At 43.2% G+C, this 13,432-nt stretch overlaps 1 protein-coding gene across 1 annotated transcript in view; it reads right to left on the bottom strand.

Moving 5' to 3' along the window:
* Window positions 1-13,432, bottom strand: part of RYR3 (ryanodine receptor 3) — a 366,436-nt gene that overhangs the window by 44,667 nt on the left and 308,337 nt on the right. Inside the window, 8 exon segments of the mRNA XM_023752849.1 lie at window positions 16-112; window positions 2,892-3,004; window positions 3,471-3,602; window positions 5,067-5,126; window positions 5,434-5,604; window positions 8,082-8,096; window positions 12,343-12,435; window positions 12,540-12,627. Of these exon segments, the coding sequence (XP_023608617.1) occupies window positions 16-112; window positions 2,892-3,004; window positions 3,471-3,602; window positions 5,067-5,126; window positions 5,434-5,604; window positions 8,082-8,096; window positions 12,343-12,435; window positions 12,540-12,627 (769 nt within the window).

Raw genomic sequence — 13,432 nt, forward strand, 5'->3', positions numbered from 1 at the left:
TGAGTCAGTACTTACAGCCAAATCCTGTACTAGTCTCTCTTCAAAGGAATACTCCTCTGTTTCTATCCAAAATCTCTGATAGCCATGGAGGAAGAGGTTAATAGAGCGGTGCCTGAGCGGAAGGGGTGAGAGTGAGGTCAAGAGGGATCCATGGGACACCTTACTTTAGTTTGGGAGGTTAACAGTTAGTAAGCAGAAGGGACTTTTGTACAATTCTTACCTCTGATTGGTCAGAGTAGCCAGTAGCACACCACCATAAGCATTTATTTCAAAGAAACCAGAACCCTCTAACAGTGCTTCCTGAATGTCTGGGGCACCTTCTGAATGAACTAACAACGGTTAGTGGAAGGCCAGGAGGTAACCATGATCCTGGTCTCACAAGGTCTTTATCACATTTCCCCTCTAATGAGAAATAATTCATTAGGCCAAGGAACAGTCCAGAAGTATTTGTTTAATACAGCAATTTGGTTCTTCCTTTTTGGCCGACCACCTGTCCAAGTGATCCCATCTAAATCATGCTGACGGTGAGTGGGTTAGTCTCAGATATACTTTGCAAGGCCTCCAAGGAGCCATGCCTGCAAGGCGCTCCAGCTGTTACTTAGGAAGTCAAGGCTTGGGCGAGCTGCGCTCATTAGCATGACTCCAGTGTGCCCTGTGGGTTCTGGCTGTGGCCCTGGTTGCTGAAAACGCTGAATAACTGGCACAAGCCACTCGCTCCCTAGAAGCTAGGATTGACTTCTGGGAAAATTAGCCACGAATAGCAGTCAATGGGTTACCAAATGTGAGGATAGCAGTGAGGAGGGAAGCAGAGAAAAGGAAGATGAAGGTTAAGACCAGAATCATCAAGACCCTGGCCATGGTTTCCCGTAGAACACAGCCATTGCTAGCTTTCTTTAAAATCTGACCAATCAGAGTTATGTTAAAAAAATTGTACAACTTTGTGTGTTTATGGTAATGTTAAATCATGGTCAAGGAAGGAGGAGTGTGCAGAGAATGAGCAGGTCCCTCCATAGGTTACATTACCATTAAAATGGGTATAAGCCTGTCATATTGAGTTTTTTCATTAACCTTTTCCAGCCAAACCCGTTGAAAGGTGCTCAGGAAGAAATTGTTAATTTTGTGTCTGGAGAAAAGCACACAGGTTTTCTTTTAAAAACTAACACCAGAGAAACAGTTTCCACATAATAAAAGCAATCCCTTTAGCCCTTTAGTTTGGAAGATTCCATGCAGTCTATGACATCACAAGATGGAGAAGAGGTGTGGTCTCCCCCATTAGCTCCTTAGATAGTTTTTGTTGTTGCTGTTATGAAATCTCCTTACGTTCCTCCACCCAAGGGGGAAACCCAGGGCAACCCCCAAAACCACTGGGTTAGGGGTGGGTTGGCCACATTTCATCAAGGACACAGTGAATTCCTAAACTTACTGTTACCCACACAAGGGTAGAGTTGCTGAAGAAGCAACCAAAGTATGAAAGGGTGGTAGGAACATCCTCAGTGTATTTAAAGAAAAAAACAAAACCCTTGTTTTTGAGAGATGAAATTTCTGCCTAGCTGGTCCTGGAGACATGTGCTTAGAGCTGAGCAGGCCCAATTAGCACAACATCAGGCATGAATCCCCACCAGAGAGGAGTGTGCATGCCTTCTGATGTTTCACTACTTCTTGAAAACAGACAAAACCCTATGCTTTTTGCTTTTTCTACTGGGCTATGAATTTCACTGTTGTTTTTTGGCCAGAATTTCAGCAGCCTTCATTCCCATGACAGTTTGACTTAATATTCAGCTTTTTATTAATGAATTCTATTTGATTCTGTGGTGCCTGATCCCCTTCCAAAGACACCAGTCTGTTTTCTCGAGAGCCCTGGAGAAGCAGGTGTGTCTCAGAGGCCATGATTCTCCACCATCTTCAAAGCTCAATTGGCCAGTTGACTCAGGAGAGGGTTACAGGACACTCTGGACAAATGATGGCCAAGATGCACAATTTGATAAAAGTAAAATGTCAAGCATAGAAATAGTACTTTATCTGATTTTCCAAAAAACCAAAAACCTACCTGGGATTCAGAATGTACTTGTTTTATTTTTCTCAACCAGGTGAGGATGTTCCTATTGATTTGAATGCTGATAAAGCCGAAGCTGATACGCAATAATCAGCTTTGTTTACTGATCACAGACCTGACCTCACTAATTCTGAAATTAGTCTGAGGATGGAATGTGATCGCATCACCAATGACAGTGAGTCCAAGGGGTCAGTGCTGGCCAAATCTGTACTGGTACTTAGCACGTGTGTTCACACACATTCCAGACAGGCCTTCACATATTTTTAAACTCAGAGTGTGCACTAAACACCAGGATAAAGGCATCATGTCCATGACTAGCCTCTTGGGACAGTGCCCTTTCTTCACTGTGAGGGCACATACACTGTGCAAAGGATTCTCAAGTTACATTTCTGCGCCTGCTTAGGAAACACAGTGATTTTGGTGTCATCCAAGTGCCGGAGCAGAGAAATATTGTTTGATCTGCTGATGGAATTTAGAAGAAAGTAGTTGAGAAAGCAGTTTCCTTACTCCAGGGTGTCTTTACATCCTCACAGAGAATCCCATGTAGGTAAAACTAGAGAGTTTCCATATGCTTACGTGGCTGACTTCATGGTGCAAAACAGTGAGCTGAGGAAGGCATGGGGTACTAGGGAATCTCATCTGGTTTCAGTTTCTATGCTTACCTTGATTGCCTTAGCAGGCCATTATACCACATGAAGACTGTAATGGCTCCACGGGTGAAGGACTCCAATTTCTAACTCTTGGATCATGAGTGTCGGGGCCAGAAGAGAGCACAGCTATGGGAGGATACTTAATTCCCACCTCTGGCTCACAATACAGAAGATGACAGAATACTTGCCTGGGCAGGTTGTAGAGAGGGGCCATCCTGAAACAGGCCACCACTGCCCGTTTCCGCTGCTTAGACAACAGCTTGTGCCAGACTGCCTTCTTGGACCTCAAAGGCTGCTCTACCTGAGGAGAAATCACATGGGCAGGTGAGCACAGGCTGACAGGGTGGCCAAAGGTGGGTCATCTTCAGCCCACACTTCTCAACCCTGTAAGAATTTTGATTTCTCAACTGTAGTCAGTAAGATGTACCCATTAGTAGATGATTCAATTTGTGGAGGTATTAAGTTTGCTTTCTTCTCCTAACTGTGGTTGGCTAGTAATTAATTAACAGAAGCTTTACAAATGGGTAGGGGACTTCAACAGGTCATTTGAGCTAATGGCAAACATTTTTAAAACACTGGAAGGGGAAAGAATTGAGGAGTCTGCTACCATGAAGCGCCAAGATGACACCTGGGTGTGAGCTGGGATCATCCTTGCTTCTTGTTTTCTGTCTTACAAGGGCACTCTTAACTAACAGCTGAGTGTAGACAGGAGCTTTGTATTCTCCAAGGTACTCTTGCTTCCTCAGTCCTCGGCAGATGCTCCTTACCTGCTCCAGGTGGAAGACAGCTGCTGAAATTCTCTGCACACGCTCCACAGTCTTTTCTGGATTGGAAGGTTCTTCACTCTTCAAAACATCCTTGTAGAGATTCAGTTGCCACTTTACCGCTGGATCATCAGACTGAAAATTAAAGCTCATACATGAGATGAGGAATCTCTGATACTTCCTGTGCTGAAATAGCCTTTCACTTCTAGCATGTTTCCATATTAATCAAGACAGTATTCTATTATTGCCCCTCTGTTATTTTCTCTATTATCTTCTTCTGGAATACCAGAGATGCTGTGCAGGAACTTCTCATTCTAGCCCATAGGTCCTTTAACTTTTCTATTCCTTTCTCTGTACTGAATTATAATTCCTTAAAGCAAACTTCCAATTCATAAATTCTTTTCAGCTGTGTCTAGACTATTTTTTTACACATAAATTGGATTTTTAGTTTCAATGACTATTTTTGATTTTTGTAATCACCGTGAGGTCTTTTTCAATAACATCTTCCTTCTTCTTTAACAAAAATTATGTCCAAGTCTTGATTTATGGATTCTATTGCTACTTTTATCTCTTTAAATATTTTAACCACACTTAAATTCCTTTCTGCAGTTCATTAGGCTTGAATTTTTCTCTTTGTTGCATTTTCTGGCTAATAGCAGTGGGTTTCATTTCACACTTTGTATTTTTTAAATGTGAGCTTGTCATCAGGAGGAGTTCTATTAATTGGCATCTCAGCCCATATCCTAGGGAGTGGAGTCTCTACAAGTGGTTTCACGGTTGTCCTTGCAGGAGATTCTTGTATTTCACTGGTTCAAGGCTAATTGTATGTAAGTTTCTTGCTCTAAAATTATGCACAATATGAGTAATTAAGTTCCACAGCTATCTTCCTTTAAGGTTATTAAAACCCCAGCCCCTAAAATACATATCTAGTACAGAGAACTCTACAAGTATTCCCAACTGCATCAACCTTCCCTCAATACTATGATTTAGTATGTCTTCTTTTTTTCTGGCACTTGGGATTTCTTTTTACTGCCTTTTTTTGGGTAGTATGTCCCCCTCCCCTATCATTCCTATACGTTTGGGATGAAAAGAAGAGGCTATTTCTGCCAGCCTAGTTCTCCATCTTAGGGAATAATGTATCTGAGGAAAGAGCTCTTCAGATTCGCAGGCCTGGGAAAATATCAGATAGCCTCTGCGATAAAAAATTTATCTTGATTTTTCTGATTATACCAACTCAGATGCAAAAAGAGTTTGTTTTTAAATCTCTAGAGCAGGAGGTGCCAAGATTCCCCCCAGGGGCCCTGCTTCACAGTTTAGCAAGCACCGCTGTCAGTAAAGTGAGGCCTGACCCAGCCCGGGCTGGGCTGGATGTTCGTTCACACAGTGGGAGCGGGGAGACATGCTTTACTGGATACCTCTTTGCAACAGCAAAGGAAAGAACAAAAATATAAAAATTAAGGGCAGAGAGCTAGTCCTACCAATGTAACACAAGTACTCTGAGACCGTTTCTAGAAAAACGTGAGTAAATGAAGCGTGCAGATGGCACCCGGCAGCCAGAAGGAGGCCTGTGTGGGTCCTCATTGTCTTCCCGTGCATCACCTTTTCCTGCAAGTGCAAGTTATTCCGCAGGTGTTCCTTCACCTCTTCATCGGTGTCCCTCTGTGGAAAGAGAAGTTCCATTTCATTCCCAGAGGTCACTACGCAAATGACAGGCAGGGTGCAGGATGTACAGACAGCCAAAGGCGAGTTCTGCTGGGATCTTTATTACAAGAACGAAAGAAGAGAAGTGACAGGCTTGTTCCAAAGGGAACATGCTAGCTCCCGAACCAGCGCCAACAATGAGGGCGTGCTGCCTCTGTGCCCCTTGGATTCTGTCCATCTGCTCCCACCCTCCACCCCCAGGAGGACGGAGCGCCTGTCCCCACCACCTGCCTTACATGCTCCGCCACGGCAGACGGGCACTTACGCAGCTGTATCGTGATTTCGCGAGGGAGATCAGCTCCTGGTCGCCCGGGGTGCACATATTCAAACCAATAGGCAACATTTTCTTGAGCGCAGCCACGATGAGGGAGGTCTGGATGGAATACAAATCTCCCCTCCGCTTCGTCTTCTTCCGCTCCTGGTCCTGCCCTCCAGACTAGGAGATGAGGGTGACATAACAGAGGGGCTCAGTGAGCCTGAAGGGAACGGCCTCACCTCTGGCAGCCTGCCTGCTCGTGGCCCCGTCAGTACAGGCAGGGCCTCAGTACAGAAGGACAGTAAAAGGAGTGTGTTCAACAGCCAACCAGGTGGCCGTAAAACCCCGAGCCCCCTCCTTGTGCGCATGCTCACAGGACCACAGGACCACACACACCACGGACACCGACGGCCTCTGCTCACTCACTTCTGGGCTGAATGAACAAATAAACTGGTGTTTTTAAAAAATGATTTGAGAACTGGCCACCTGACTCTGCCTCACACTTTCTCATCCCTCACAGGGAGCGTTCATCCAAGGAAACAGTGAGTTTCAAAGAAGAGTCCAGTGCACTGGGCTGAGGCAACCAACCCAGGACCCTCAGCGTCTACAAAACAGGGTGGTGGGGTGGAGGCTGCTCAGACAAGGCACTGCGGTGATGTCAGGCTCTGCAAGAGCAAAGCTTCCCAGGCGGGACCTTACTCGCAGGACCCTGCCTCAGCTAATGGGCACCTGCTGAAAGTGTAAGTGTGTGTGTGTGTGTGTGTGTGTGTGTGTGTGTGTGTGTGTGTTTGGGGGTGGGGGTGGGGGGGGGCGAGGGAGAATCAGAAGCAGAAAATGAAGTCAGGGACACTGAGGGAGAGCAAACTGGTGCTCACCAAAGCTTTGCTTCATGAGGCGCCCACAGAGTATCTGCAGCAATGAGGTGGCGGCCCTGCAATGTACACTGAGCCCCGGGGCCCTGGGAGCAGGGCAGAGACCAGATGCCAACCCTAGAACAGGCGTCTAAGACCTGGGACCCTGGGCTGGAGCAGCGTTCATTTCATAAAGGATTGCCGTTCAGAGAGAAGAGGGGGGTCAGCATGAACAGTGCCTTGGGAGGATCTCTTTAAATTACTTTCCAAAGTATGAAAGAGGTTCATAATTATTAATAGGCACTCGTAAAATGATGCGATTTCTGTCACCCAGCTCATGGCGGCTGCACCTTCAGGTGGTTATATCACAGAAACCGCTGCACAACCCCTAACCAGTGAGGGAATTCTACTGGCTGCAGGGCCACCGAGGGCCGGGTGCTCCAAAGCAGCAGGCCAGACCCGGACCGCAGTGGGAGGCGGCAGTGAGAAATATGAGCGGGAGGAAGAAATGAGGCCAAGCAGCAGTGGCTTCTTGTGTTCCAGAACATGGACAGAAAGCTGGCTCACACAGGACCACAGGAGTCCTTGCTATCACTTCCTGAGCCCTTGCAAGCTTCCGTCATGTTCTACCTCCGGTGCAGAATTCTAAAGGTTGCAGCTTTGGCTAAACTCATTTACAGTCTAAATTACCCTTGAAAATGCTTCAAATCATTCATGAAGGATACAACCCAGTTTTAAGTATATAAACTATGAGACACCCTGTACATCTTATAAATTTAAAAGATAACTCGCAGCATGCTGTTTACAATACAGTAAATGTGCAAAATGTAACGATGTGCATTTGATTCACAATTTAGTTTATTGCTCACTCTCTATTTTATCTCACCAGTCCCAGCAGTTTATGATCAAATGCTGCTTATATGATGTGACTCCAATGTGCCTGCTACTGAAATAAGACATTTCTAATCCTCCCAACAACTCTAAGAGAAACAAGTCGGTTTTATTGATGAGAACATGATGCTCAGAAAGTGAAGTGATTTTTGCAAGGTCACAAAACAAGTAGCATCTGAGTCAATATGTAGACCCCAGCTATCTGTCCATGGCTCCCTTTCCCCTTTCTAACTAAGAGCTACCTGGGGCCCAGTTCCTGCACACCCCCTCTCTCTCCACATTCCTGAGGGAGAGTGCGTGGGGGCAATGACAGCAGATCCACATTAATGAAGAGATAGAGAAATATTTCCAAGCAAGAACCTGTATGGGTCACTGGAAAATTGTCTTAAGGTTTATTACACCATATATACATTTTATGCAAAAATTCATGGTTATCTGCCAATTTCAAATCCTGGAGCTTAGTCCTTGGAAAACCCTCTTTGAATCATGGGAACCTTGCAACAAGAGGCAGGAATGTACAGTGTGAAGGGCTGGGACCACACAGTACGTGGGATTCTGACTCTGCAGGGCACAACAGGGTAGCATCTCCCAGGTCTCAAGCCCTGTCAGTATCCCTATCCTTGTTAGCATGCTGGCCGCAGAGTGGCAGCTTAGGAAGGGAGCAGAGCTAGCAAGGAGACCTCAGGTAGGTTAGGGCGAGCTTGGCTGGCTTCCCTGGCTTCCCCATTCCAGGGTGGGTAGGCCTACATTCACTCTTTGACAGGCAGTTGTCTTCCCTGGAGCAGGCCTGGGGACCTCCAGTGAGAACATCCATCGCGTACCACCCCCCGCTGGTGATCACAGGGCAGAGGGTGGCCAGAGCCTGAGACCTCTAATACTAGGACAGAAAAGACACGTCATGCATTTGACCTGTACCTTTACTTGCATGGCCTGTGTGGAAAGACAAAAGAAAAGAAACAAGGAGAAGAGTCAGTCAGTAAAAGCAGGGGTCCAAGGCATAAGGTACCACATGTTAGTCATAGCTTCTGAGCCCCAGTTCCTCAGCCAACACAACAGAAACTCAACCGCTCTGGGAGCCAGTTGAACATGGCATGTAGAGTGAATGGGAGATTAGGATGGAGGTTAATTTGGCCATAAAGACTTATACCCAGACCAGGCAATGCACCCCTGGGCAAAGATCATCTCAGAGACCAGCCTTCCAGAGTGTGTGACATTCACACCCAGGTCTCCAGATAAATGCTTTAGACCTAAAGTCTTTCCCGCTCCCCCTTATTTTCACCTGGGTGAGCTGCAGACAATCTGTCATGTAACCAATGACCCCATTTTGTTTTTCTTCCTTCCACCCACACTATCACCTCTAGCAGATCTGTGGTGACCAAAATATGTAAATGTCTAATTACTATGTTGTATACCTGAAACTAATATTATATGTCAACTATAATTTAAAAAATTAATTTAAAAAAAGAAGAAGAAAAAGGGGTCAGACCTGCGCTCAAGGGTGATGGTTGTGCTTCTGCTAAAAGTTTGCTTTTTAAAAAAGGACTCTAGGAGTATCGCAGGTGGTTCAGAATCACTCCACAGCCTGAAGGATGGAGCACCTCCCTTCTTGTGCTGTGACCTTAATATACCTTAGGTCAAAGCCTCCCACACCCTACAGGTTCTCATTTTATTCTTTTCTTCACATGTTGCCAAGATTAGTTAACTCAATGCACTTTTGCTAATACTGGAAATAGGTTTTTTAAAAAAAGTTGCCTAAAGCTTTTTATTTTCTAAACAAAAATTTATGAATTCCTATAACTTCAAATTTCCCCCAGTAGTTTAAGATGATTTTACGTGTGAACTTAAGGAAAAAAATCACAGACTTTTAAGGGATGAAGGAGCTGAAGAAGGAAAGGGGGTAGAGAGAGGGAGAAAGGAGAGGGAGAAAAGAGAGGGAGAGAAGGAGAGAGGGAGAAGGAGATAGAGAGCACTCAAGCTGCAGATGTACAAGAACAAAAGAAATAAAAATTAAAAAAAAAGTTGGGGGGCTGGAGGGAATGAGAGAGATAGAGAGATTGAGATTGAGAGAGAGAAGAAAAGAATGAATAATAGGGGATATTGGAGTAAGAAGAAACACACACATTCTGAATACCCTTAAAAAACAGACATCTTCTAAACTATTCCCTGTCCTTTTACAGTACACTGAAACTACTTATGGGGTGGAGTGGCTTTAAACAATGAGTCACTCCAATATGTCCTGCATCACAATTCTTTCATTGTTTATAATCTTGGTCAAGGAACTGGCATTTCTTGGGCTAAATGTGTTCTAACTTACCATTGCCCTCCGAGGAAGCTGCTGCCATTTTTGCAGAAAACAAAACCAGTTTAAAAACAAAACAAAACAAAACAAAAAAACATGTGCTCAGCTTCGTTATGTTTAGCTTAACATACATTTGCAAACTGGTGTTATATTAACAAAATATACAATGAGGTCTCAAAAACAAATCTGCTTTAGCCTCCAGAGAACTCACACATCTTTGAACAGACCTCAGTTAACCACGTCTGAGAAGGGTGGCCCACTGTATATTTTTCTCTGCTTTCCTTCTATTCGCAATGGCAAATGCAGTGTGTGGACATGCAGCATTCCAGTACAATGGCTGCCATGTGCACTGTGGCCAATTCCACTTACACACCCGAATTCAATTACGAGTGGAGATAAAAGCAAGCACAGTTGACAAGTGACCACTCAGATCAGGTAGTAGGGAGAAACTCTCATCTCAGGGAGGCAAAGGCAATGAGAATTCAATTGATAATAAGAAAGAATATCCCCCTTCTTTGGCTTCTCAATATGTAATTCTACATCCAAAAAACAGTAGTAATGACTATGAGTTGCTGTGTTGGAGGCATGTATCTCTCTGAAATAGTGCCCTGCACATATGTAATATTTTTTTCCTACAGATGCAATTTGAAATTGACTTTTAAACAAAACATCCTAGTAGAGCTGCAGGGAGTCAAATAAATTGGGGCCCAGAGGAGGTAAGTGAATGAGGCAAGGCCATACCCCCAGTCAACTGTTGGGCCAAAGGTCAGACTTAACTTACTTTTAGTTTCTAGTCCTATTTACTATCACATTTTGTGTCTCAACATATGTAAAAGGAACAATATTAATATTTGTTGCCCTGAGAAACATGGCAAATATTATTTAATATCTAGGGAGGGTCCTCATTTCCATTACACTATAACTTTGACTTCATCCCATGTGGCTCAGAAAAAACTGGCATACAATGTCAAAGGGAATGAAGTGAAAGTGTTTGCTCCTATAGATGAACCTTATCAACAGGGGAGATGCAAAGATTCTGAATATGACCATCCTCTGACAAGACAAACATACCCTTTTCCTCATACAGTGATGTGAATGAACATGATTTCAGGTTAGTTTGTTAGTAGGTTAATTGTGAAATGTCAATTCTTTTCACCTTATCTCTTTACAAGTGTAAACCCAAGGACCCCAAGTATCTACTCAGCACCAGAAGGTTGAGATGTCTTTGCCATTTCTGCTCCTCTGGGATCTGAATCCTTGTATCAGAGCCATTTCCACTGCTTTGCTGTCATCACTGATGATGACAATGAATTCTAGCTGGTTCATTCCTGAGTCAATGGATATACTTCAAGTTGAAGGTAGCATGGAATCTGCCCGGGACTTATTTAGGTAGGCAGGGTAAAGGAGAGCTTGTGGTAGCTGTAAGAAGACCCTTCAGAGGGAACTTAAGATAAATGGCCAGGGATCAGAGTCTGAAATATCCTATATATCTGACAGGAGCAGCAGATGTGTTTGCTAAAAGTTGAATGCAAAATAAAATTTTGAAAATTAAATAAATAATATAAAGCTCAAAAGGATCCACCATAGGTAAAGTTCCTAAGATTCCTCTTGAATGTGAATATATACTCCTGATTGCTCCACTTTGCATGTACACAATTTTATTTATCAAACTTTATAGAAAAGTGTAGATCAGATTCAAAACTTCAAGAAGCATTTTTGGATGCTGGAAGAAGTATCAGTGTCAACATAGCTAAATGATAGAAGGGCGGGAAGTTCAGAGTGCCTGAGTTGATCAGAGCTAGCCAGACATGGTGGAGATATGAGTGCTGATTTTTGGTGTCCCACCAGCCCCTTGTCTGCAACTCCAACTACATAGATCTTCCATCTCAAAAGATTATTTGGAATAAGCCCTAAGAACTACAATACAAACCCATCTTTCCAGAACTGATTTTCACTTTTGAGGGGTCCCCATGCACACTCCACCTTCATAGTCCTCTAAGTCAGCACTGTACCAGCATCGAGAGAGACACACATCCCAGCTGTTACATGTCACTTATACTTGACATACATAGTCAATACTCATTGAGACATGCTTCTCAAGGGAAGAGAGAACAGGTAAGCCATAACAGCTGGTAACAAAACATCCCATTTAAGTAAGCCTGGCTTTTGTATGTACACCTGAAGGAGCGTGTCTCAGAATTCTCTCCAATCAAAATAGTAAAGCCTCTCTGTGTAGAGCTGACCTAGAAGGACCTGGAGGCCACTTTCCTTTCCCATATTTCTGCTATAGTCCTCCCTCTATGTAACTTTTTTTTTGTCAGACAGATATCTGGTATGCCCTCTTTTAAACATTTCCTGCAGGAAGATGGACAAATGTCTTGGTTTCTGAATGCAACTCATGTGGAAAATAAACAGAAGGCATTAAGAGGTCAGCACAGTTGAAAGAAAGCAGCTACTGGATGTTCCAGATAGGAGGAAAACAAGTATACTGTAAGAATATGTACTAATGAAATCCTCAAAGCAGAGTAATTTTCTAATCAGAAGGTGACTCTAGGCATCTGTATTTTTGCAACATCACCACACAGGAAGTAGTTCTATTTTAAAACTAATGACAGCAGGTTTGTTTTAGCGGCCTCTCAAATGCCTTAGGCAAGCCTTGAAACATAAACTTTTGGACATACAAGCAGCTATTTATTCATATAAATGTGACGACCATGCTTATTTAAGAACAGTTTCTTCTGTTCATTCTCAAAGAAACAACAATGGACATTGTTGGTTTGACTTAAATGCTGTACAGAGTGGATTCCTTCATATATCAGAGATACATAGCTTAGGTGAAGGTTGAAAAGTCTTTGGAATTGATTTCTAAGAACTTACTTTTGACATCTTGCTTTTGCTGTCTCCAGTTAAAAATGCCAAATTATTAATTTCATTCTGAATCACAAAATTTTGCTCTTCCCTCTTGAAGTTCTAAGTGGGGTTTGGGGGGAATAAAAAAGCAAACATTACAAGACAGTTCCCTGAGGCCTGTACCTTTCACGCTGTCTCTAAGCCCAGGGCCCAGGAGTCCTTACGTGAGACTTGCACCACAGGATGAAGACCTCTGCCACCATGCGGAAGAGCTGGTCAGAAGCAGCATCGGGGCTTTTGAGCCAGTTGGATCTGAGTTGAAAAGTAAAGGAATATGCATATGAAATTCAGTACTAATTAAAATAATCATACTCATTGGACATTGGATGCATACATTTATCCAGATAAAACTATGTTCCTATAAGAAGGCTATCAATATACTCCTTCCATGCTTAGATATAGACATGTATTGTAGATATTTTAGAGGACTTATAATAATCATTTCCATTGTTTCCAAAGGATTCAAGAATTATTTTAGCAAACAGATGTCAGAAATCAACATTTCAAAACTGTCAAAGATAGTTTTTTTTTCTTTAAACTGATGAAGTGATTAAGGTTACACTCTAAGTTTTGGGACAAATGCCCTTTAATACATAAGGCAGACAAAACCAGAAAAGTCTTGGTCGTTATGCCATCTAGTCTTGTCATTTACACTTGTCATTGTCAAGCCTCTGAAACGCTGAGCATTTTACAAACAGTTCAGGCCTCATCCCTTTTCCTTACAAAGCCAGTTTTATGAATAACATTTGTAAGACAATATGTTTTTCACTGTTGACTGAAGTGCTTGGCAGAGACCAAATATCTCCTATGCCCTCAGAAAGGGTTTGGAAACTCCACATAAATGGACATTATCCATTTCTTTAAAACACACACACACACACACACACACACACACACACAAAACAGGCTTAACAAAACCAGCTTTATTTATTTAAAAAACAAACAAACACAGTAGCAGCAAGAAGGCTAAAATGCAGTAGAATTCAGTCAACTTCTAAAAGTTCTCTTTCCCCTAAGTATCTTACACATTTGAGTTAAATTATATTTTGAAAGGGCT

The sequence above is a fragment of the Myotis lucifugus genome, unplaced genomic scaffold, assembly GCF_000147115.1.
Source record: "Myotis lucifugus unplaced genomic scaffold, Myoluc2.0 scaffold_38, whole genome shotgun sequence".
Taxonomy (NCBI): Eukaryota; Metazoa; Chordata; class Mammalia; order Chiroptera; family Vespertilionidae; genus Myotis; species Myotis lucifugus.